This window comes from Lepisosteus oculatus, chromosome 5 (genome assembly GCF_040954835.1).
Source record: "Lepisosteus oculatus isolate fLepOcu1 chromosome 5, fLepOcu1.hap2, whole genome shotgun sequence".
Classification (NCBI taxonomy): Eukaryota; Metazoa; Chordata; class Actinopteri; order Semionotiformes; family Lepisosteidae; genus Lepisosteus; species Lepisosteus oculatus.
This window is the reverse complement of record NC_090700.1, coordinates 3,875,537-3,898,725: the sequence shown is the minus strand read 5'-3', so window position 1 is coordinate 3,898,725 and position 23,189 is coordinate 3,875,537. Positions and strand designations below refer to the sequence as shown.

At 46.2% G+C, this 23,189-nt stretch overlaps 2 protein-coding genes across 5 annotated transcripts; both read left to right on the top strand.

Annotated features, from left to right (window-relative positions):
- Positions 1 to 993: 993 nt before the first annotated feature.
- Positions 994 to 4,637, top strand: taf13 (TATA-box binding protein associated factor 13). Its single transcript, XM_006627734.3, has 4 exons — positions 994 to 1,257; positions 2,263 to 2,341; positions 2,930 to 3,027; positions 4,243 to 4,637. The coding sequence occupies exons 1-4, from the start codon at positions 1,231 to 1,233 to the stop codon at positions 4,411 to 4,413; spliced, it is 375 nt and encodes a 124-aa protein (XP_006627797.1). The 5' UTR covers positions 994 to 1,230; the 3' UTR covers positions 4,414 to 4,637.
- A 5,680-nt stretch (positions 4,638 to 10,317) lies between these two features.
- On the top strand, positions 10,318 to 20,531 carry b4galt4 (UDP-Gal:betaGlcNAc beta 1,4- galactosyltransferase, polypeptide 4). 4 transcript variants are annotated; one of them, XM_015341743.2, is made up of 7 exons: positions 10,318 to 10,452; positions 13,866 to 14,509; positions 15,014 to 15,246; positions 16,027 to 16,214; positions 16,654 to 16,776; positions 18,651 to 18,755; positions 19,785 to 20,531. In XM_015341743.2, the coding sequence occupies exons 2-7, from the start codon at positions 14,194 to 14,196 to the stop codon at positions 19,924 to 19,926; spliced, it is 1,107 nt and encodes a 368-aa protein (XP_015197229.1). In that variant the 5' UTR covers positions 10,318 to 10,452; positions 13,866 to 14,193; the 3' UTR covers positions 19,927 to 20,531. The 4 variants fall into 4 exon arrangements, with proteins under 4 accessions (XP_015197229.1, XP_006628043.2, XP_015197228.1 ...); XM_006627980.3 differs by having other exon boundaries at positions 10,318 to 10,549; XM_015341742.2 differs by lacking the exon at positions 10,318 to 10,452 and adding an exon at positions 10,560 to 10,722.
- Positions 20,532 to 23,189: the final 2,658 nt, after the last annotated feature.

Below are 23,189 nucleotides of genomic sequence, written 5' to 3'. Positions count from 1 at the left end.
TCGGTGGGTGTGACTGAAACTCCAGCAACAGCGTGGGAGCTGCCGAGCCCATTCCGCACAGGCCAAGAAGAGACCAGGGCTACACGCACACGCACTTCAAAGCTGATTTCTTCCTGCCGACCGAGGGGGTGGAATTTCCCAACAGCGATTCCAGAATAAACACGATGACGATGGTTCACGTTGGATGGTACGAGCAGGGCGGCAAACGGATTATCTGGTTGACTTTATTGTAACCATTGCTAGCTTGGAGAATACGCAGTTTAACCACTGTTTCTCCTAACTGTAGCGACCATAGGTAGGAACAGTCATAGACAATGCTCACCCAGAATTACATTTAATCCGGCATTATTCCTTTTATTTTTCCAGCCAAATCCGGCCAGGTTATGCATTTATACAGCGTGACATTTTACGGCATTTGTACCATCATCCGCATGCAGAGAAAGTGTACAGTGTTTGTGGACTGCAATTCGCTTAATGTTATGTGATTAATACTGGCCTTCTAAAGAGAAAAGATTTTTAAAAAACATTTTTTAAGTCATGAAAAGAAAGTCCACATTATAGGCACCTCGTTCAATCAAACTGACCTCTGCAGCTAGCTACCAACTTAATTATTGTAATTAAAGCGATTCCCCTAATCGGTCATTCGTAGATCTCTACAGTGAGATGGACTCAAAAGACTGCACTAATCGGAAAGTCGTGGGTAGAGACTCCTGATCCTGCTTTGCATTTAGAACAGTTTTGTCTTCCAATCTGCGCAGTATCTGCGTAGAGCTGCGGGAATCTGCGCAACCAGGACTCGTCCACTCGCCTCACGCCGGCGTAGATAAAACCATCGGCGTGGGTGCAAAAGATGTCTCAGAAACGGATTAGGAGTTTGTTTTGTAAAGTATTTTACTACAATTGTGTTTATACCTATTTAAGTTCTGGCAATAGGTGACGGTTAAAGAATGTAATGTCAGTAAGCGCTCCGGTTTGTAATGGTATAATCTGACCGGAAGGTCACATGACCTGGGACCCAGGAAGTGAATGGTCGCTAGCGCCCAGCGCTTGTTTTTAGTAGTTCCCTGGACAGCTGCAGAAATTTGTTCCCTTGGTAAAGTACCGGTACAGTTTTTGGCGGTTGACTACACACACTCTTCAAGCTTCAGTCTTAGCCTGTAAAATCCCGATTTTTTTCTGCGTCTCCCTGCACACCAATTCGCTACAATTGCGGCTTTAGTAGGATCTAGGATGGCCGACGACGACGATGACCCCGCGGTGTGTATTTATCTTTTTTCTCGCCTTTTCACGCTCTGTGATACTTTTGTGATGTCTTCGATTCATTCCAGCCTCATAGAGCCTAGTGCTCATTTCCTTTCTCTTACTTCAGTGACGGGGGGAGACATAGGTGAAAGTTCGCCCGGGCTTGTTTCATTGTACTTGGTCCTGGGGTGATGACAATATTCATGCACATCGACACCGGCATTTGGAATTTCATGTTTTGTTTCCCTGCAGTGCTCATTTTAGAACAGTACTGGTTTAATACAAAAGAAAATGTTGTATTTAGGTTGGACTGAATGTTGAAGCTCAATTTAAAAACAAGATCCATAAATTAATTGCTTGTGTAAAGACAGCGGGCTCAAATTAGAAACTGCAAGTTGTGTCCACCAGCGAGCTTCATGGCAGAAAGGATTTGTCTGTCTGTACATGTTCCAAAAAGCTTAATTTTCGTGCACGTTTATGAGTCGCCTATTAGTATTTATAATGCAAGTCCCGTTTAAATGTTTAGTCAGAAGGCAGTGATGTGGCCAAAGCAGCGCTACCCTTGATTTTTATTAAGAAAGGGGAGTTTTCGACCAACCCTCCAGGCCACCGTCTTTTATTACAGATCTGCAGCAGCTGGTTGACCTCTTAACGCCGGTGATTTATGAAACGATGTAGTTCAGAGATCACCTGAAATCCAAATACCTGCACCCCATAGTTCTTGGGGATGCCAGTGGTTCATTCCTGAACCACTTAATGTACAGTATTGGCTCAACTGAAGAAAACTCCGGTGTTCTAAGTTCTTACTAAACCGGTGACTCTCTAACACCTGCTGGAGTTGGGCTCTGCAGAAGCCTGGGGTGGCCACAGAAGAGTATAGAACGTTTAGGTGTTACAGTGGTGTGTGTGTGTTTCAGATGAGCTCTGTCCGTGCTTTACTAAGAGTGACAGGAATTCCAGTGTGAAATGTGATTTTCCTCCTGGAAGTGAACTGGTCCCGTGCTCCGCTCTGTCTTGCAGTTCGAGGAGGATGTCGAGGAAGGAGGCAGCGGGGCAGAGGGGGGTCATGGGAGAAGGAAAAGGCTCTTCTCCAAAGAACGTGAGATTTTCCATTGGCTTCCCTCTGACGTCGCCTCGTGGCACAGGAGCTTGTTTGTTTTATACGCGAGACACGCATGTCCCGATTTAAAGCTTCATCCTTCTCTTTTCTGCCAAAAAGCAGTCAGGGCTCGTTTTACTGCTGTCAGCTTTAGTCAACAGGACAATTCTAAAGCTTCAACAGAATATTTTTGGGGGCCTCTGCTTAATGGGAATATTCGTGAAGTATTTACCTCAGCTATTTTTTACGTAAAAAACAACTAACAAAATTATAGAAATTTCCTCAGCTTTTTATCATAAAACTGCGAAATGCAGAGTAGTACCAGTGTACTTTTTCATATCAGAATTCCCCTCCTGCTGCAGTCGTCAGCAGTCGTAATGTGTTTTCAAAGGTGCTGTACCTTGTTGATAGTTACATACTTCAAGACTTTGATGTTATTTTTTGGGGGGTTCTTGTTTTTTCTTATCATCTTCTCTCTTGCTTTTGTCTTCATGTAGTAATAATAATAATAATAATAATGTGTGCCATTTCATTAACAATTGTAGCCTCAATTGCAGTTTTGTGTGGTATTATCTCCCTCACACGCAGTTCGATGCATGATGTATGGATTCGGGGACGATCAGAACCCCTACACCGAGTCTGTGGACATTCTGGAGGATCTTGTGATAGAGTTCATCACAGAAATGGTACGTTGTGAGCACAGCTGCTCTGTTCTGCCTAGCAGTGTGAGCCTGAGTTCGAAGGGTGAGCTTTGCAGATGAGAACATTCATTTAGTCGAGCTCTGGGAAGCAAATGGAGGTACAGAGGGTCCCTGTTATTAGTCACCGTAATATGCATCAATATTCATTGCTTCAGCTGTACTTCATCAGTTAATTAAGGAGCTATATTCATTTTGTTCGCACGATTATGCACTTTTTCAATGAACCAAAACCCAGCAATGTAGGCTGGCTGGCAGGCGCTGCAGTGTGCTGCGATGTGGCCCTCTGAACGCACTGCGAATGTACATATCGTATCTTTATATATTTGTTGGAATTGATGGGGAAAAAAAAAGTGTTGGTGTGAGGTTTAGTTCTATTCACAAGAGGCAATGTGTCACACTTCCACTTTCCAACATATCAATTCCATTTCCCTGGTAAGAATAATAACATTTGTCTCATCAGTTTTGATTTGTTGTTTTTATGGGTTTTAGGTACATTTTATGTAAATACATGTCTGAACTGATTGTGTTAGGAATGTATCTCAAGCTAATTACATTATTCCTCATGTATATTAATTCCTCTTTCTTGCTACAAGTTGCTTTATTTAGGAACCTGCACTTGTAGCAGGGGCCTCTGTAAGGGTAAATAAATTCTTCATATTACTCATGTGGAAGACATCTGTTCTCTGCAGTACTAAAACTCCACAGCATGTGCTATATAGTGCACTTCTGAATAATTTAGTTCGGTGTTTTCCAGTCCTACTCCTAGAGGACCACACACATGCTAAGTTCTGATCCAGCTGAGATGTCTGCTACACAATTGAACTCCTTAATTGACTTAATAACAGAATTAATTTGACCTGTGTGACTGTTTTCAGCTCTTGTACATGTTGGAGGTTGTCTTTGAACTATTGCATTTCATAAATAAAATTCCAAGCAAGATGAGAAAAAAATTGATTTTTTTTAATCAAGCAACTAGTTAGTTCAAGCAAGACTTGTTCAGGTAATTAATGTAATGTGTTTTAAAGTGTGTTCTCCACCCCAGATGTAGATAATAGTAACAGAAACATTGTGTTTTAATTAGTTGATCATGAAAGTTTCTGTTCAAAATAGACAGATCATGTTGCTTATTTGTTGTTCAGTGTGAGTTTTGGCTTGTGGAAGACTTATGGACGTTTCTGTTTTTCCTTATTCAATTCACAGACGCACAAAGCCATGTCTATTGGGCGACAAGGTCGAGTTCAAGTTGAAGATATTGTGTTTCTCATCAGGAAAGATCCTAGAAAGTTTGCGAGGGTCAAGGATCTGCTGACTATGAATGAAGAGTTGAAAAGAGCCCGAAAGGCCTTTGATGAGGCTAATTATGGATCTTAGTTTCCAAAACCAAATCTCTAGGGCCTATTTTTTACTGAACTGTTAAATTTTATGGATTTTGTTTGTGCTTGACACTAGAATTTGTATTGAAAGTTCCGTGTGTTGTAGAAATGTGTACATGTCTGAAATGTAACATTTAAATTCTCTCAAAAGTTAAATATTTTGCAACAGCCATGTTTATGTTGTTTTTCTGTAGATAATAAAGTTGCTTCGCACTTTCCCTACATTTGGCAACCGACAGTAATTATCACGTGGTTTATTAATGGAACAGAACTCGCCAAATTCGTACAGTGCTTAAGCTTACAGCAGGTCACTCATAATGTTAGTCTCATTTCCTCACTTTCTTAGTATGTGATGGAAAAATAATTGAACATGTTCTTACTTACACTGAAAGCTTGGAGAATTCCCATTTATTCTACAAGATCTTACTGGAGCACCAGGAGAGTCTTACTCAAGGCTACAACGGTACCCCTCCCACCTGGGATTTTAACCTCTGACTTCCTTATCCGGAGTTCAGAACTCTAACCAAAAAAAAAAAACACATTCCGCCATGACGGAGACAAGCATCACAGAAATTTCCTAGCGAGCATCCGTAAGCAGTGGATTGAAAACAGCACGATAGCCTGTTTGTTTTTTAAATCTGATTTTTTAACAACAAAAAAAACCCTTTCTTAAAAAATGTAAACACTTTGAAAACTGGGTAGATTACAGCATGCTTTTGAAAGAAATCCCCTTATGCCGCAGTACATGTAAGAGAGTGTTTCCTGTCCTCTCAATTACAACTACTTAAAATGCAGAAGAAGCATTTGCATCTCTCTTACTTTAACAAACTTTACAAACTGTTTGTCCCAGGAGCAACCAGATTATTTGAAGTACAACAGATTTCTTTTGGCATATCGTGAGCGAGGGTAAGTCATTAAGTTTCAATGTCTCAGGTGCAGCTGTAGCTATACCACTGCGAATGGACAATGTGATTGTAGCTGTGATTGTGGGTTGTGTGCGCAAACTTAATTCCTACAATAATAGTGGTATGGAATGTGTAGGGAATGTGTTTGCAGTATTAACTTTTTGTACATAATTCCATAAGATTATAGATTATAAGATTGAACAAGATTATTAAATGTACATTGTTGTCAAAATAAAAAATCAGACCTTTTCAGTAAAAGCAAAAGTATTTTTTTGTGATTTAGTATTGGTTTATGATGTAGCATAAATACAGTTTTCTGGAAAAAATATGCTGAGAGGTATTAAAAACACAAGTTCTATTGGTTTCAATACTCATTTGATGTATTTTTAATGCTGCACATTTATTAGTGACCTGATCTGCCGGAATCTGGCTCTGACAGTCTGTTGTTTGGCTTAGTAGGTCAGATTTAATAACAAGAAAGAGGATTGTTCTCTCTAACCCAGGAGCCAGTGCCAAACTCCAGCCACACATTGTCCCCAAGACTGACAATTGTGAAACTTTCATCTTTTGAAGTTGTTAATGTAACTTGAAGCCCACCTAGGAAAAAAAAAGGTCTAATCAGTGAAGTTTAAAACGGCTTTTTTCAATGAAAAGTAAATCATTGGGGCAGATTTCTGTTAATGAGACGAGTATTTTCTCTGTCAATTCTTCTGTTCTTTATAAAGCACACTAGAATTTCTGCTGTAGCTGGGAAAGACATGAAAGCACACTTGCTTTCGCATGACTTGACAGCTGCAGCAGACATAAGAACCACCCACGGAGGAGACCTGTTGACTAAACATTATGCAGGTTGATTCTGACGTTCTTATTTTGTAGGTGTTTTTTTAAAAAAAGGGAATTTCTGTTGAGGTTAAGAAAAACAAAATCACCTTGTAAGCATACACCCCTTGTGATGAACTCTTTAAAAAGGGATTAAGATTCATTCTGTAGCCCTGTATTCAACTAAAACTTGGATTGCATGAAGTCCTGCAATGACTTAGCCAACAGCCGCAGTTATCTAAGGTGACGTGCATTTACTAGAGGGTCTGAGCTATAAAAAATTAACTAGTGTCAAAGTTCGTGTGCAATGGTATAGCAACACATTTTAAATTCCAAATAATTCCACGTGGTCCTGGGATAGTCTCTTGCCTGTCAGCGCTCAGTTTTCCGATCATGCATGCGTGGACATAGTAGAGTAGGTGCTCAATGCCCGTCAAATCTGTCTTCCTTAAGGACGAGCAAAAAAACCCAACCAACCAACCAACCAACCACAAGGACCGGGATGAGGTCGGAAAACCCGGCTGGCTGCTTCCTCCGGTCTCGGAAGTGTGAGCTGATCGACTGCTTCCAGAGCGACTCCAGCTACATCCTGCAGGTGTGCCACTCCCGGGACCTGCTGACGGGCTGGCAGTACCAGCACATCAAGAGCACGGCCTGCCCCGTGGAGAGGGTGACCGAGCTGCTGGACGCCGTGCTGTTCCGCGGCGAGCGCTGCTGCTGCGAGTTTCGGACCCTGCTCTGGGAAGTGCAGGACAGCTACCCCCGGCTCAGCCAGCTGCTGCGGCAGCCGCCCGGACCGACAGGCAAGGCAGCCCGCTGCCCAGGCAGCTCTCCCCGAAAGAGGCGGGCAGGCGCCCTGCAGAGAGCCCCCAGTATATCGAGCCCCGATGCGAATCTCCACCACTAGCCCGTCAAGCGTAACGTGTGGTTTACTAATTAGCTTTTATTTTCTCAAGCTAAAAAGAGGGTGGAAGTCAGATCTTTAGGTTTAAATGCCGCAATTCAATCGCTCACAAATTGAGGAAGACGAAAAAAAAGGCTGTGATGTCAGAAGACCATCTAGTCTGTTTGGTTGTCGTTAGTAGCTCATTGAACCCAGGATCCCATCCGTCTGTTTCTCGAAAGGGTATGAGCTTTCATAAGCATGGCTGGGTAGCTTGCTCTGTACGCCCACTACCCTACCGGGGAAGGAGTGCCACCCTGTCTGCGGTTTAACTGCACGTCCACCTAGTTTGCTGTCACATCGCCTGGTTCGTGTTTCACCACCGGAAATATCTCGAGTACTTGTGCATCAGGTGCCCCTGTCGCGTTTCTGTTCAGGGCCAGAGAGGTTCGGTTCCTTCAGCCTCTCAGTGTGGGCTTAAACCCCAGAAAGCTTTCCATAACCTTGAAATGTAAAACATTATCCCTCCCAAAGCCGGTGTATACTGTGGGTCAGATGCCTCTGCTCTGTTAGAACGTGAATCATGAGGATTCGTTAAAGAACGACTGTGGTGTCCAGAACCTTTTTTTTTATTTATGCTTAACAAAAGAGCAAAAATTACAATACAAACAAGAGTACATATAACAATTCAAAACAAAAATATCCTCAGGGGTACATACTACTACATAAAATTCAAGTTATGAAAAAAGATGAAACAAATTAAATAAAAATAATGTCCGCACCCCTTTCATATTTTTGCATTTCGAAATAGTCTGCAAATACCCCTTTACTTCCATTTTAAAATGCTCAAACACAGGGTACCTCCCAGACCATTTCATTTTATGCATGTGATAACGTGCCAGTATAATAGTGAAAAGTATATCCGGATATTTGTCCTTATAACGATTTGATCCGTTCCGCAGGTCGCAGTGTAGCATCGGCCCCGGCAGGCGCCTGCCTCCTGTCCATCAGCTCGTTAAGACAGCCGGCGGGGGGCGACATGGCCGCCGACCACCCGGAGCCCCTGCGGCAGCCCCCCAGCCCGGACAGGCCGGTGATCTGCTGCCTGCCGCAGTGCCTGTTCTGGTGAAGCCCCGCAGCCCGACCTGCAGAGCCCCCGGGGGCCCGTTGTGCCTGCTGCCCACGGGAGAGTCACCAGGCCGCTTTGAACTGACTCGACGGGGTTGTCATCAGACGGCCGTGGTCATTTAGTGGGTTAACAGCGGACACTCAGCAGCACGCAGGGACACGGCGCTTGAACCATTACCATTTCAGGGGCTGCTGCTGCCGAGGAAGGATAGACAGTTCTGCTTAAAAAAAAAGGTCTCTCTACTTGGGTCGAAGAATTCATCCAGGTGGATGCTGCACACTGGTGGTGGTGGAGGGGATCCCCATTACCTGTAAAGCGCTTTGAGTGGAGTGTCCAGAAAAGCGCTATATAAGTGTAAGCAATTATTAGTTGTTATTATTATTATTATTATTGATTAATTAATTAATGCCCGTGACTCTTGAGGTGAGCAGGAGCAGGAGCAGTGACTCGTTACGTGAGTCAGCAACAGGTACCATGACGTCTGAGGTGGAAACCCTTCTCAACCGCGAACAAGGACTTAAGGAGATGATGCAGCAGGAACTTTCTCCCTACCAGCATAAAAAAAACTGCGATGCTTCAGAGCTTTCAAGTTCTCTCAAGTGTAACCAAGCCCCCCCCTTAACACAGCATATTTTAATCTGCAGGTTCAAAATGCCCCAAAAAACCCTATAGCTGGTCTTCAGGTTGCTGCTGTGGATCATTCTAATGGATCCTAATCTCCCCGTGACAGCGGCAGGAGCAGAGGAGTTTTTCAGAGCTCAAGTTGATTAAAACATACCTGAGGTCACAACTATAGGCAGCTTTTTAATAAAACGTCCCCATCTGCACATCTGCTCCGCCTTACTGATCTCACCTCCTGTGTTATTGAGTGTACTTGTTTTTTTATTTCTTAATTTTATACTTATTTCTGTAATCTCCTTCTGCGAAGGTTTCAGTGCAGTACTTTGTAAATTATGATTTGCTAGAATTGGGAAGTACCAAAGATCCTGTTTATTATTATTTATTGTTATAAATGCTCCTTTTTACTATTTTCAATGTGAAAATACGTCATCGTTTTACCGTTTTGGAAACTGTGTGCCTTGTGTTCTTCTTAATTTGATTTTTTATGTATTCTGCAAAGCTGGTTCATAAAACCTTTTAGTTGAACGATTAACAAATATATTGACAATTAATTAATGATAATAACTAATAATAGGCGCTAATAATAGTAGTGTCTGTGCAAATTTTGATCAGATCTGGGGGGAGTCTTGCCAGGGCGGGCTCTGAACTCATCCAGTCCTTATCAGTGTACCAATACCGCCGTCTGCACCTGGATATCACAATAAAACAGCTGTATCCTGTTTCTTTGTTTCTGAAAAGGCTTCAGGGGGAATGAACAAAACTCACCGGTTTTAAGCACTTTTGAAAAACAGCTTTTGCGCTTACGACGAACTGGCTGTTTTAAACGGTGGCAAGTGTTGAAGACCCCCCTCTTACATTATTTTAGTCTTTTTAGATTTTACTAACTTTTAAAAAATATATATTAAACGTATAAAGAATTTCCAAATCCAAATACAACCAGAGGATCAGAAACAGGTTCAAGAGAGGAAAAAAAAACAGTTAACTGCCAGTGGTAATGCAGTAAATTATGCGATCAATTAGTATTTTTTACATGTACCAAATGTTTTCCTTGCTTTAAGTTTTACTAACTTCCAGCGGACGTAAAATAAAAAAAAATTGAACTTATTTTTCCCACCAGAAAGAAGCACCAGGTGGCGCATTAGCGCAAGATCCAGACACCGAATGAGTGGCCTCTTTTTTATTTTTGGAACAGCCAAACAAAATGTTCACACCCGAAGAAGGCTCCACAAACCGAAACGTTGTGTTCTCTTTCTTCTTCTTTTTTTTTTTCCCCCAGCAGGGAATAAACCTCTTACTTGTTCCTTTGCAAACACAATGTTTGTGTTCTTAATCCGTCGCATCGGTGCCACGTCGAGAAGAGGAGGGCTACCTTCACCCCCAAGCACACGCTCGGAAAGTGTCACTGACGCTGGGTTTAAAACGGTGCTTTTTTCCATACCAGGAGCTCAAATCCAAGTGCGTGTGCGTGTGCGTGTGCACCCCCCCCCCCGACACAGGCGGAGGGGTGGGTGTTGCAGGGGGGGTCCAGGGGGATCCGGAAGCGGCGCCGGAGTGATGGAGGCGCGCGCGGCCAATCGCGTGGCGGCGGGGGCGGAAGGGCTCCTCGCGCAGGCAGCCCAGGGTGATGCTGCAGCGGCTGGAGCTGCAGCCGGGAGAAAGTTACCTGCGCGGCGCCGTCAGGTGAGGCTCCGACCTGCGCCGGCTTCTCCTTCGCTGCTGTCGCTCCGGCTTCCGTAGGAAATGAAAGGCGACGTTTCCCTCCCCCGCCCCGGTAACGGTGAGACGTCTTTCTCAAACTGTCTGGGGGGTCGGGGAGAAAAGCGAAGCTCGTTATCTTTTCCGGCCGAGGTAGTGCGACGCAGCTGTCATGTCTCTGGTGTTTTAACGATGCCAGGGTGCGAGGATCCGACCTTCAAGTCAGCAAAGGTTCCCGAAAGTCTGCTGCTGGGGGTGAGCTCTAAAGAAACTCGCTGAGACGGGGCTGTTTTAGTAAACATGTGGCAGCTTTTATAGGCTCGCGTTCACATTGCATTGTTGCCAGGAAAAAAAGTCCAACCGAAACGTTCCTGGAATAGAGACTGTAACGCATACGGCCTCCATTGCTTGATGTTTGCAAATTATGAACTCAGGGACGAAAAAACATCAGCCACGTAGTCAGGACTGTGTGCTTGTCTGGAGCTCAGCGAGCAGTGTAAGACAGAAAGCCTTACCTCCTGTCGTCTTACTTAGGCACTGTACTTGTTGTTCAGTTAACGTGCATGCTCTGCAGTTCTTGAGCACACGCACCAAAGCATTGTGCGCACTATAGCAGACCGATCGCCCAAATAAAATGAGTGCTCGCTGCATTTAGTCAAATCAAGTACTCCGATAGTAACTTATTAAGATTTTGGTGTCGCTTTGAATAATTAATCATCCCGGACTGTCCGTGGTACGCTGGAGCGCCTTTGACGGTTGTCCAGGCAGGACCGCAAGCTCATTGAGTTTGTGGGCAGTGAGGCGATTAAAGCCCTGTTGAATGTCACGCCTGATGAAGAGCTCACAGACGAGCCAGAGGTTCCAAAACCTGGGAAGCAGCACTGCTGACCCCCACACAGGGCACCCAGGTAGACGCGTACATTTACGCACACTGTGGATGATACACAGAGCCAGCACAGACACATCGGGCCCTGGGTGTGCAGGTACGAGAACTGGGCTTGACTGTTCAAACAAATATCCCACAGAACATGCAAATTCCCACACCACTGCAAGAAAGCGGGAAGGACAGGATCTGGAAAAGGTCGGTCGCTGGTATTTTCGAAATGGGTGTGCAGCTGTCTTGCACCTTGGCCGAAGGACAAAGTCTTGGAGGTTATTGAGATACTTTCGTGGAGGAGAAACAGGAACTGCTTTCCTGATGGTGAGAGGCGTGTTTGATGGCTGTTGTTGACTCCCTTTGTGACCGTTTGTCCAGGTACGATGGACAGAACTGTGGCCACAGGTTCTGTCTTTTCAGTTACAAATGTCAGGGCTGCTTGTTCATACTGTACGATGGGGGGGGGGGAGGTCTTTTGATTTGAGGGCTTTCTTCTCATCTCACTGCTTGGCCTTCTGCCTCGCGGAGAGGCTGGATCATTACCACGACACACACTCGCCCTCAGATAAAGGCGCCTTTGTGACCCCGGTCCTCGTGAGAGCCTGCTAGTACAGGGGCGGACCAGGGGGTCTGCATCACAGGTAGTGTGATGAGCTGCCTAGGACCCCACAAAATGCTTTCCTTCATTGGCTGCAGATTTATTTAAAGAAAAACAACAATGAAGGTACTACAGTTTGAAAGATTAATAAAATGGATGCAAATGTACTTTCCTGCATGGTCGCATTTATAAATATAGGGTAGGGTCATATACAGCAGGGGTTTCCAGCTTTCATCCTGGGACGGCTATAGGTGTATTTATGTAATACATATAATGTGTATAACTTATACTGTGCACGTAACTTTAACCCTTTATTTTGATAGACGGGGAACTCTTGTAAGTCATACAGTAGAGTTTATTTAGGCAAGAAGAAGAAAGAAACATTGTTTCCTTTTTTCTCTTTTCAGCATACAATAAACCTATTAGTGCTTCCTTTATTTAGCCAAGTCCTGTTAGGGAAAATGAATGTCAACTGCTGTGACCTTGTAGTACGTACAGTATTTTACTGATCGCAGCTGAGAACAAATCAGAATTGTATTAACCTGCTTTTAGCAATTTCAAATTAAAATAATTTGCTTTTAAACATTACTGATATATGAGGTTATATGATTGGTAGTTTCCCAAACTGAAGAAAGCATGTAAAAATACAAATATTAAACACACTTCATTCTTAACAGTAAAATGTAGTTCCATTCCACTGCTCATTTTTTTAACTCATTTTTTAAAATCTTTATTTAAAATTTATTAATGGGGATTAATTAATCCTTATTAACTAATGAATAATTAAAGACTAATTAATAAATAATTCTAAGAACATACACTATGGCACATATTAACAACTATACTGAGCATGTTCAATACTTCATATATAACTGCACAGTTTTAATTTCCAAAGACAGAACACCGACTGCCACCTCAGTAATAACATTTTAGAAGCTGAGTCACTGTTTTGATGCTGGTTGTTTTTGCTTTATGTTTGCAAATGAAATGAGATAACGTATGCAAATTTTTGCAGAAGCAGATACAGTTCATCCACATTACCTGCAGGAGAAAAGCATGTTTATGAAAAATAACCACAGCCGAAGAAGCTAACAATGTACCTGTTCAGTTTACCAAGCCCATTTCCCAGCTCCTCTCTCGTTCTGGGCATTGTGCCTGAGAGCATTTAACCAGAATGCACAGATGAGCGTTGGCACTCGGGAAGAGATAGGAGAGACCGCTTAAATAATGGCTGATTGTTCATTTAGAATATCGTTCCTGGGGGTACCCAGTGTCGGATGGTTTTCATTTCATCTGAACTCTCACTCTCCGGGGATTTTAGATGAGTTTTATTGATCATGCAGGATGGTACTGGTGAACATGCTCAGTTGTGAGCTTCAGGATCACTGCACGTTAAGGGTAGGGTTTTCGCCAGTTCACCCTACAGAACAGTACGCAGGCTTTCCTCAGCTTGCCTGCTACTGTTTTTGCACTCAGACGAGCAGACACAGCTGGGTACGACAGTGTATTAAACCTCTCCAGCAGAGGTTTGACTGGTTGCATTTCAGTCAGTTCCAGCGCTCAGAAACGGGCTCAGGGCTGATACCAATTACGGATCCTATTGGGCCTTTTAAGAGCCTGAAGCTATTTTTTTTTTAAAAATTGCTTCAAACAGAAAAGCGAAGTCGATTAGCCTGCAGTTAAGGACTTGGCTGGAGTGAAAACACAGAAGACACCAGACTCTCCCATAACCAGGGTGGGGAAACACAGAGCCGGAAGAATCGAAGTGTGAAATGACAAAATCAGAATTTTATTTCCGCTAAATAAAATGCCGACTGCGAGAGTGGAGGTTGCAAGGTGACCTGTAATATTTAGTGGAATGCAGCAGAGCAAGTATGTGATACAGGTGATGCTAAAGGTCTTCTCCTGTTTTTTTTCTTCCAGAGGACCTGTCATGAAGAATGAGTTGTGTGGGTCTTTGACCAGACCTCCAGCCAGGAGTGACGCGTTCCTTGCCCTGGGATACTATGACCATTGTTGGGACGTGTTGGAGTGAAACGTGTCTAGGGCCTGTCCTCTGCGACTCTCAGCCTCTCGGAGATCCCTTCTGCTCATGGGAGCACTTGTACTCGTTAACGAAAGAAAACAGATTCCTCCCCTTCCTCGAGAGTGTGAAGCATTTTTGTGGGACGTCGCGCCGGGAACATTAATTGCCAGGGCTGTAAGAGGGCGCCTCCTGCCCTCCGGCCCGCTGCTCCTGGTCTTCCTTTAGATGGTTTCCTCATCCATCATGGGCTCCTGCCCCCGGTTCTGCTCCGTCTCCCGGAAGGTCAAGTTCTTCGTGCTGCTGGTGGGCGGCGTCGCGCTCCTGGCCTGGATCAGCACTCTCAGCAGTGCCAGCCACCCCGTCCAGGATGAGCCCCGGCTGGCGCGGCCGCCGGCGGGGATGGGGGGGGGGGAGGGGCACACGGTCATCAAGGAGGCAGCGAGGGACGCCGGGGAGCCTGGGCCGGGGCCAGCCGGGACCTCCGCCCTCGCCCCCTCGCCGGCTCGCCTGCAGCCCTGCCCTCAGCAGTCCCCGCTTCTCCGTGAGTGCTTGTCCTGTTCTTTCGGGGTCCACAGCCTGGGAGGTTGTCCGCTGGTGCTCTGAAGTGCAGTGGCCGTGCAGTCTGCTGGGTGCCGCGTGTTGTATTGGCGGTGCTGGGTGTACAGGACACCCTGTTGTCACGTGAGCTGAGACTGAGGCATTGAGCTTGCGCTGTGTGCCTGCCCGACACATTGCATGCTGTGTTGTTATTCCTCTTGGGGCTCCATCGAGGCTGGGTGCACGTGCCTGCTCTCCTCAGCTGTGCGGGGTCCTCTCTGCTGAGTTGTTGTTGACTCGGACTGTCTGCCGGCATTGTTGTAAGTGTGAGTCAAGCTGTAGAAGTACTGGCGCTTCCTCAGTCAGAATACGGTGGAGGGCGAGTCCCTCTGAGCGGGCCCAGACTCCGCTCTTCCTCTCCCTCCTGTTCTTCCCAAGCCCTGAGCTCGTGGCACGGCCCCTGGCCGGGCGGAGCCGAGGTCAGCGCGATCCGGGTGTGTGCTTGCAGGCGGCCCGCTGGCGCTGTCCTTCCAGCCCTCGCTGACGCTGGGCGCCGTGCGGCGGGAGAACGGGCAGGTGGCGGCAGGGCAGTACCGGCCCGAGGCGTGCGTGGCGCGGCAGAGCGTGGCCATCCTCATCCCCCACCGGCACCGCGAGAAGCACCTGCTGTACCTGCTGCACCACCTGCACCCCTTCCTGCAGCGGCAGCAGCTCCACTACGCCATCTATGTCATCCACCAGGTACTGCGCCCCCCATTCGCCTGCATGTGCACCCCCTGTGCGGCTCAGGGTTTCGGCTAGGTAATAATAATGGGGATCATAATTCAGGACACTCCACTCAAAGCGCTTTACGGGTCACGGGGATCCCCTCCACCACCACCAGTGTGCAGCCCCACCTGGATGATGCTCCGGCAGCCAGAGCGCGCCAGTACTCTCCCCACACACCAGCTCTCAGTGGGGAGGAGAGCAGAGTGATGAAGCCAGTTTAGGGGGCATCCTTCTCAGAACGTTACGTTACGTGTAACTCCCGTAAAAACCTTCCGAACTCCAGAGTGTCAAAGTGTCGCCTTGAATTAGTGTGGAACCGGTTCCCTACACAACACTTAAAATGGTCACTCTGTTTAAACTGCTCTGCAGGCACCCCTCTAGCCTCCTCAAGCCCCACCAGTGAGCCGATTGCCACTGCGTGGTTAGGATGGGAATTGGACATAGAGCTCACACGTCACCTGGGGCTGGTGCAGCTGATCAGTCTGAGTCATGGCTTCTCCTGCCTGCGGTCCTGGCCTTTTATGTAGGTCTGAAGTAGTCTCTTTCATCTTGCTAAGACAGATCTCAAGCCACTTTTCCTCCGTTTCAGTCATTTTCTTTTGTCTTGTAGTTGGCAGTTTATGAACAGGGCAGCAGGGGTTAAGACGTCCCTATGCTCTCCTCCTGGGATAGGACGTAGGAAGGGCCGCTGCAGTGGAAGCGCCGCGTGCCTCCCGTCTGAGCGCGTGTTTGTGTTTGTGACTCCTGGGTCAGGCGGGCGGGGAGATGTTCAACCGGGCCAAGCTGCTGAACGTGGGCTACCTGGAGGCCCTGAAGGACTACGACTGGCAGTGCTTCGTCTTCCACGACGTGGACCTGGTCCCGGAGAATGACTACAACCTGTACAGGTGTGATGACCAGCCCAAGCACCTGGTTGTTGGCCGCAACGCCACTGGATACAAGTGAGTGCGGTGTGGGAGGCTGGAGTGGGCCTGTCCGGGCCCGCGAGGCAGTGATTCTTTCACCTGCTGGGTTTTTCCTGTCTTCTTGGAGGTGGTGTGTATGTCATTGGGGAAAGTCCTGTTCCCTCCATTTTGCACAGCGAACCTTGGAGGCTAGCCTGGGGGCTAACATGGTAATACTGGCTCAGAATGTAGGATTGACATGTTCTCTCATAAACAAACAGAGCCACGTCACAGCTTGTCCTGGTTTCACTAGATTTCAGGAGACTAGAGGGCCTTCAGGCTCGTTTTTCTTATGAACCTGGTTTGTCAGATGCAGCGGTTTCTTGGACAGACAGGGGCGCCTCATGCCTGCGTGCTCCGATCGGGAGATTCTGAGAAGTCACATTCATAATAGTAGCGACCCGAAAGACAACGGCTTCTCTGTCTAACCTCGCAGGCTGCGTTATAAGGGCTATTTCGGAGGGGTGACGGCCCTGACGAAGCAGCAGTTCTCCACGGTGAACGGCTTTTCCAACACGTACTGGGGCTGGGGCGGCGAGGACGACGACCTCCGCATTCGGTGAGAACTGCGGCCCTGCGCCCCGACGTCGCCGAGCACGCTTCTTCGAAACGGCTCCCGTACATTGCCGGCTGTCGCCCCGAATTCCTCCCGGTTCCCTTGCTCGGCGAGTAAAAAGGCGAGTAGCCCCCCACACGGGGTCTCGCACCTCACTGAGAGACCGTCGGGGTCTTTAAAGGGAACGAGAGCCGAGAAAAATGTTCACCTCCGCGTCACTTAGATGCTGTACTGAAGTGTTTGTGAAACTTGAATTATCTCTCAAAGGAAAATTGTGAAATATTTGGATTTGTCATAGCAGGGTTTACAATCTCAGTAGCAACTGGATATCTGCCTACTCATGATAAAACATTCACACCTTATCTGGCAACAGAAGACTAACACAAGAAGAGGCTGTAAAAGTTAATACATGACTGATTGTCCGCACCCCTCCTTTAAGACTCTTGCCCTTTGTATCAGCTGCATGTATATACTTCACCCCAGGGTGCAGGAGTAGAGTATAGATGCTGTTGCAATAGTATGCTCTTCGTATGGATGCCATATGTCCATCCCCTCCTCCAAATTAAACATTTCCTGTGTTAGCAGTTCTTGTGCTATATACAGTACACAGTGGTGCCAGTTCCTCCCAGTTTCGAGTCAATTAGCACTTTACACCCTTTCATGAAAAAAGCCTAACAGCCGAGGAAAAAATGGAGGTTCCTCAGGGGATGTGAGATTTCGGCCAGGGTTGTTTTGAGGAAGGAGAGTCCTAACCCAAAAGAGATATTCTGTTCCTTAATTTCCCATTGGAATTTTTTTAAATAAATGTGGAATAGATGAAAAAATCAGGACATGGAAACCAAATTCAATTATAATTTACTAAACTCTCAATATTTCAGCACAGAAAAAAATATTTGAAAGCACATATCAGCACATCAAAGGAGACACTGAATAATTGAATGTTGATTGTAATGTAAACATTAATTAAAAAATCCATACAGATAAACTATCCTCTCGCTACTTAAAAGATGTGACAGACAGCTATTAAACTGATGATAATCATTGCTCATTTGTTTTCTTTACTGCGTTATATGTAAATTTGAGGAAGTTTCTCTAAACCTTAAAATCCTTATTGTTACCAAATAATCAGAATAGTGTAATATAATACCGTGTTCTATATTCAGTTGGGAATTAAACTACTAAAATGGAAAATCCCAGATTCTTCCCTCTTTATAAATATATATAATTAACATCACTACCCAGTTCACACTTTACTCCAACAACACCAGCAGCTACTAGTAAGGTCAAATTCCATTTGATTGAGTCACCCCTTGGTTTTACTCATAAATGTATTTCCACATGTACGAGAGATCAGGTAGATAACATTTTTAGTACATGAAGTAACCCCTTTTAAAAAGATTTTTACTTCCGTGAGGACCTCTGAAGGAGTCGGCGTTCTTTGTGTTATTGCGTCTGAACCGTTCAGGAAAGGGTAAACGATACGAGCAACGAGCTGCTCCTCTGGACCTGCCACCATCAGGCCAGTCAACTTGTCCTGCAGGGACACCCCGCACGGATAGCACTGCACGCCTGCAGTGTCCCAGAGGCCACAGGGGGCGCTGTGTCACTGAGAGCCGGCTAATCCCATCCTGCCCTCTGTGTGCTGCTCGGGGTATCCCAGTCACAGTCGGCTAGGGACATAGTCTAGGCTCGAACCCGGGATGATGGAACTCAGTCTGTCTGTTGTTTTTATGCGTTGCCCAAAAGCTGGGCCTGGAGGGACTGAATGCCTTGTTGCTGAAGGACAGTGTCGTTTTCCTCTTGATTGAAATGTTCGCATCTCTCACGAGGGACTAGTCGTTCTGTTTCTACTGTGCGGATATGTCGCTTTCCCACAGAGTGGAGCTTCACAAGATGAAGATTGTCCGGCCACCTCCCAAGATTGCTCGCTACACCATGATCTTCCACACCCGGGACAGTGGCAACGAGGTGAACAAGGACAGGTGAGCACGGACATGGACTCAGGGGACAGGTGTGTGTGCTGTAGAGGACAGAGGGGGGACAGACGGGTGTGTGTGCTGTAGAGGACACAGGGGGGACAGAGGGGTGTGTGTGCTGTAGAGGACAGAGGGGGGACAGATGGGTGTGTGTGCTTTAGGGCAGGAAAGACGGGTCTGGTTTGCAGCTAAAGGAACCATTATTTTGCTTACTGTGAACAATGCTCCTTACTTTGAATTGTCCTGCGATCTTTCCAGGAAGTTCCAAATCAACATTAGATATTTATTTCAGGCGCATTACAGGTGCTGTTTAGTAGCAATTGTTGGAATGGAGACTGGATCAATGCTCTCACGTCGTTGTGCCTCCTGTTTCCCGTGGGCTTTCTGCTTCATTGTTAACTGCTTATTCTGAGGAAAATGCCACGTCGCATTCCTCAGTGCCTTTTGAGCACTTTCAGATACTTGAATCAAGTCTCCTTGTGGTCTTCTCGCTTCGAGGCTAGAAAGACTCAGTTCTCTGGGTGCGCTTGAGCAAGGTCTCAATCAGGAACCAGCCAAGGAGATCGAGATTTTGGTCATCTGTTGGTGGATATCGTGGACATGCTGATGCCTGTTGTTTGTGGTGGTAGGGCTCCCTCTTGTGGAATGAGGAAGAACTATCATCAAGCCAGACCCGACTACATCACTGTAATATAAAAAGTGATGCGGCGCTGCAGCTCTTTTCCTGGCATTGTCAATGCATTGCCTAAACGAGCCAGGTGCTGTGTGAATAAAATAGTCCTGAGAAATAGGTAATCCTCTTTATGCTGTAAATCTAGCTGAGACGCTTAAAAAAAACGTATAAGGACGGGAACGCAGGATAAAGAGAAAACCAGTCAAGTTTTAACTGAGGTTCTGCAGTCCCACGTTTTTCTTGTGAAGGTCGTGAATACAGGAGTACAGCGCGGTTCAGAGCTGTACAGAGCTGTGTAGGTCGGGCAGAGGAAGGGGCTCCGCTAGCTGACGCCGGGCTGACCCGTGTGCTGTCGTGCGCAGGATGCGGCTGCTCAGCCGGACCCCGCGGATGTGGAGGCTGGACGGCCTGAGCTCCTGCGAGTACAAGCTGCTGTCCGTGGAGAGAGCGCCCCTCTACGTCAACATCACCGTGGACATCGGCCGCCCGCCCCCCCACGCCTGAGGCCATCCTGCCGCGGGGGGAGCGGAAGGTGCCTGCTGGACCAGGAGGGGCTGTGACCCACCAGACACTACAATCACCATGAGCGCCAGGGGTCCGAGTCTCTCCCGCTGCAAACCCGGAGCGCAGCCCGGGCACCGCGAACTGCTGACCGCCCGCAGGAGCGGTGTGAGAGGCGAGTGTACTGGGAAGAGAGCCCGGCCGCTCAGCTACGCATCTCGAACTCTTTTCCTTATCTCATTTTTTATTTGTCTTTTTTAATTCACGCGGCTTCGCGCAACGCTACCGTAGTTGTAGCATAGCTCATTTTGTGCACTGTAACAGGCTCCGAGAATGTACTTTTTTTGAGGAGGGGGGGGTGGGAGGCAAACTGTTACTTGAACCGGGGTTAGAAAATCTGGGTTTTTCAGAGCTTCGCTGTTGTCGAAGTTTGTTTTGTTTTTTTTTCCAGGGTGCAAAGAGGGTGACTTTTGTTTTATGTGTGGGCGTTCCGGTTTTAGTGTTCAGAAGAGATCTCATGCCGTGGGTGGTGTTTGGATGCAGCGGTGGGGTAAAGATGGGGCAGACTGCGTCTGTCACAAAGACGAGTAAAGCCATGGTCTCTTGCTCTTCTGACTCTGGCTGTTTCACTGCTGGCCTGAGCGGGCTGGCTGTAGCTGTTCACAGACACGGTAGTTCGCTCTTCGGAAGAACCCTCTATGAATCCTTTGACGGCACCCCCCGCCCTTCACTCGTACAGAAATGCGAGACGGCGTTTGCACGGTGCTCAGAATGACAAACGGATGCATTCCACAAATGTGTGTGTATATATATAATTTTACATTTTACGCTCTTGCAACTTACACAAGATGTCTTTCTCCCTGGAATGAAAACAGAAAGACCAAGGAAACACGGCGTTATGAATGACAGCAGTGAAGAAAACGTTATCCTTCTGTCCCTCACTTGAAGTAACACAGGTGAGCCACTGCTGCCCTCACAAGAGCTGAGCGCAGAGAACGAGGCTGGGCCTGGCTCTAGTGGGCGCTGGGGGCCGGGGGAGCTCTGCTGCTGTGTAAGCGGTGAGACAGCAGGTGGCGCTGCACCTCGGTGCCACAGTTTCCAAGCCAGAGCCCAGGGAAGTGGCCGGGGGTGCTGGAACAGGTGCTGTCCTTCAGAGCACTGATGCTGAATTCCGAGTCGTTCGGTCTGAATTTCCCCTTTCGTGCCGCTGGAGAAGCTGTTTCTCCCCCCCGTGCAGTGGGGGCTGCAGGGTGTCGCCCAGGTGGGTGTGGGGGGGGGCATGAAGTATAAATTAATAACGCGCTGGTGCCGCCCCCCTTCAGTGGGATTCCCCATCCGGTTGGCCCCTAAGGGACACGAGCACCAAATTCAAACACGGGGGTTTGGGAAACACGCTCGGGTAGATAGCCTGGCTCCAATCAAGGACGAGCTGGAAGAGGACCAAGTAGAAATTAGCTACTAATTAAAAAAAAAACAGCCTTCTCGTATTTCTATGGCCATTCCGTTACTTACAGGTCTGGGCCGCTGCATAGTTGGGATGGTTTAAGGCTCTTCAATTGTTAATCTTTAAGCTGCATTTATAGCCTGGGGACTTGCAAAGTATACATTCCACTTTAAACCACAAATGTGCGCTTTCGAACTCGCGGTGAGGTTTCTTTTTTTCTGGTGTGAGTTTAGATCCTAAAAAAAAAGTGCAATGCATACATTGAAACAAAACGCATTCTTCTGCTGCTGTCTCCTGTTTTCTGTGCAAGAATGAGTAGGGGTAGGTCCTGCAAAAAAGGCTTTATGGGTACTTGACAATAACAATAGAATAAGAAACTACAGTCTGCAAAAAAGTCTACGTTTTTTTTAGGCTTTAAAAAGCATTTATATATATTATCTGTGTACAACCACGTTCACATGAATGTTAAAAAGAAAATTACCAAGTTTGCGTATTTACATATTGATTACCACAGAATTACTTTATAGGAGAAAAAGAGCAGTAACATTTTTTTCCAGTTTCAGATTTTCATAGCCTGATAAGTTTGTTCTCTCACTAGATCTTATCATTTTAAGATGATTAACTACATTTTTCTTAAAGGCATTATTTCTATTAGAGATTTTTATCTGTTCAGGCATGTGCATAACAGAACTTTCTAAAAAAATACACATTTTACTTCCACTTTTACTATAGAGTTTAACATTTGTGCCCTTCAGTGCTAACAGTAAAGTCAGAAATACATTTGACATTAATATTAGTTCAGAATTAAAAGCAATAATACAGGACAGCGGTGATTTAATAATGAAATCCACTTTCTCCAGCTGCCCTAGATTCCTTGTTTAGTAAGTGTTGCTCCCAGGATCAGAAGTGACTTTGTGCTGTTCCTGCACTTCTCAGCACAAGACAGAATCCTGTAATCCAGTGTCTTACCGTTGCAGCAGAATCAAACACTTTAGGAAAGGGGTGTCTCAAGCCTTGGTGCTGCCTTTTGGAAAATAGCAAACCTGAACTGGACAGGACGTGACTGCAGGAACAGGAACAGGGAGTCTGAGGTGTAAGGTAGCTCAGTGTCTGGGTGCAGTTTGCTGCCACTTGACCACATGTACATTGATTGTCCACAGAAATACTTGGAAGCACCCAGAAACACTAACAATGCTTTATTCTTTCTCAGGAGACGAAGATGCACAGTAATATATCAGCTAGGATACAAAAGTATACTGTATACAGTTGTGTGATTTCTTATTTTTTTGCATGTTTGTCACACTGAAATGTTTCAGATCATCAAACAAATTGAAATATTAGACAAAGATAACACAAGTAAACACAAAATAGTTTTTAAATGAAGGTTTTTATTATTAAGGGGAAACAAAAAAAACAAACCTACATGGCCCTGTGTGAAAAAGTGATTGCCCCCTAAACCTAATAACTGGTTGGGCCACCCTTAGCAGCTACAACTGCAATCAAGCATTTGCGATAACTGGCAATGAGTCTTTTACAGTGCTGTGGAGGAATTTTGGCCCACTCATCTTTGCAGAATTGTTGTAATTCAGCCACATTGGAGGGTTTTCGAGCCTTAACCGCTTTTTTAAGGTCATGCCACAACATCTCAATCGGATTCAGGTCAGGACTTTGACTAGGCCACTCCAAAGTCTTCATTTTGTTTTTTTAAGCCATTCAGAGGTGGACTTGCTGGTGTGTTTTGGATCATTGTCCTGCTGCAGAACCCAAGTGCGCTTCAGCTTGAGGTCACGAACAGATGGCCAGACATTCTCCTTCAGGATTG

Excerpts from the sequence above, each read along its gene's own strand:
- taf13 (XM_006627734.3), top strand. The coding sequence starts at position 1,231 with ATGGCCGACGACGACGATGACCCCGCG. Across the intron at positions 1,258-2,262 it reads ACGACGACGATGACCCCGCG|TTCGAGGAGGATGTCGAGGA; the intron begins GTGTGTATTTAT and ends TCTGTCTTGCAG. Across the intron at positions 3,028-4,242 it reads TAGAGTTCATCACAGAAATG|ACGCACAAAGCCATGTCTAT; the intron begins GTACGTTGTGAG and ends TTCAATTCACAG.
- b4galt4 (XM_015341743.2), top strand. The coding sequence starts at position 14,194 with ATGGTTTCCTCATCCATCATGGGCTCCTGCCCCCGGTTCTGCTCCGTC. Across the intron at positions 14,510-15,013 it reads TCAGCAGTCCCCGCTTCTCC|GCGGCCCGCTGGCGCTGTCC; the intron begins GTGAGTGCTTGT and ends GTGTGCTTGCAG. Across the intron at positions 15,247-16,026 it reads CCATCTATGTCATCCACCAG|GCGGGCGGGGAGATGTTCAA; the intron begins GTACTGCGCCCC and ends CTCCTGGGTCAG.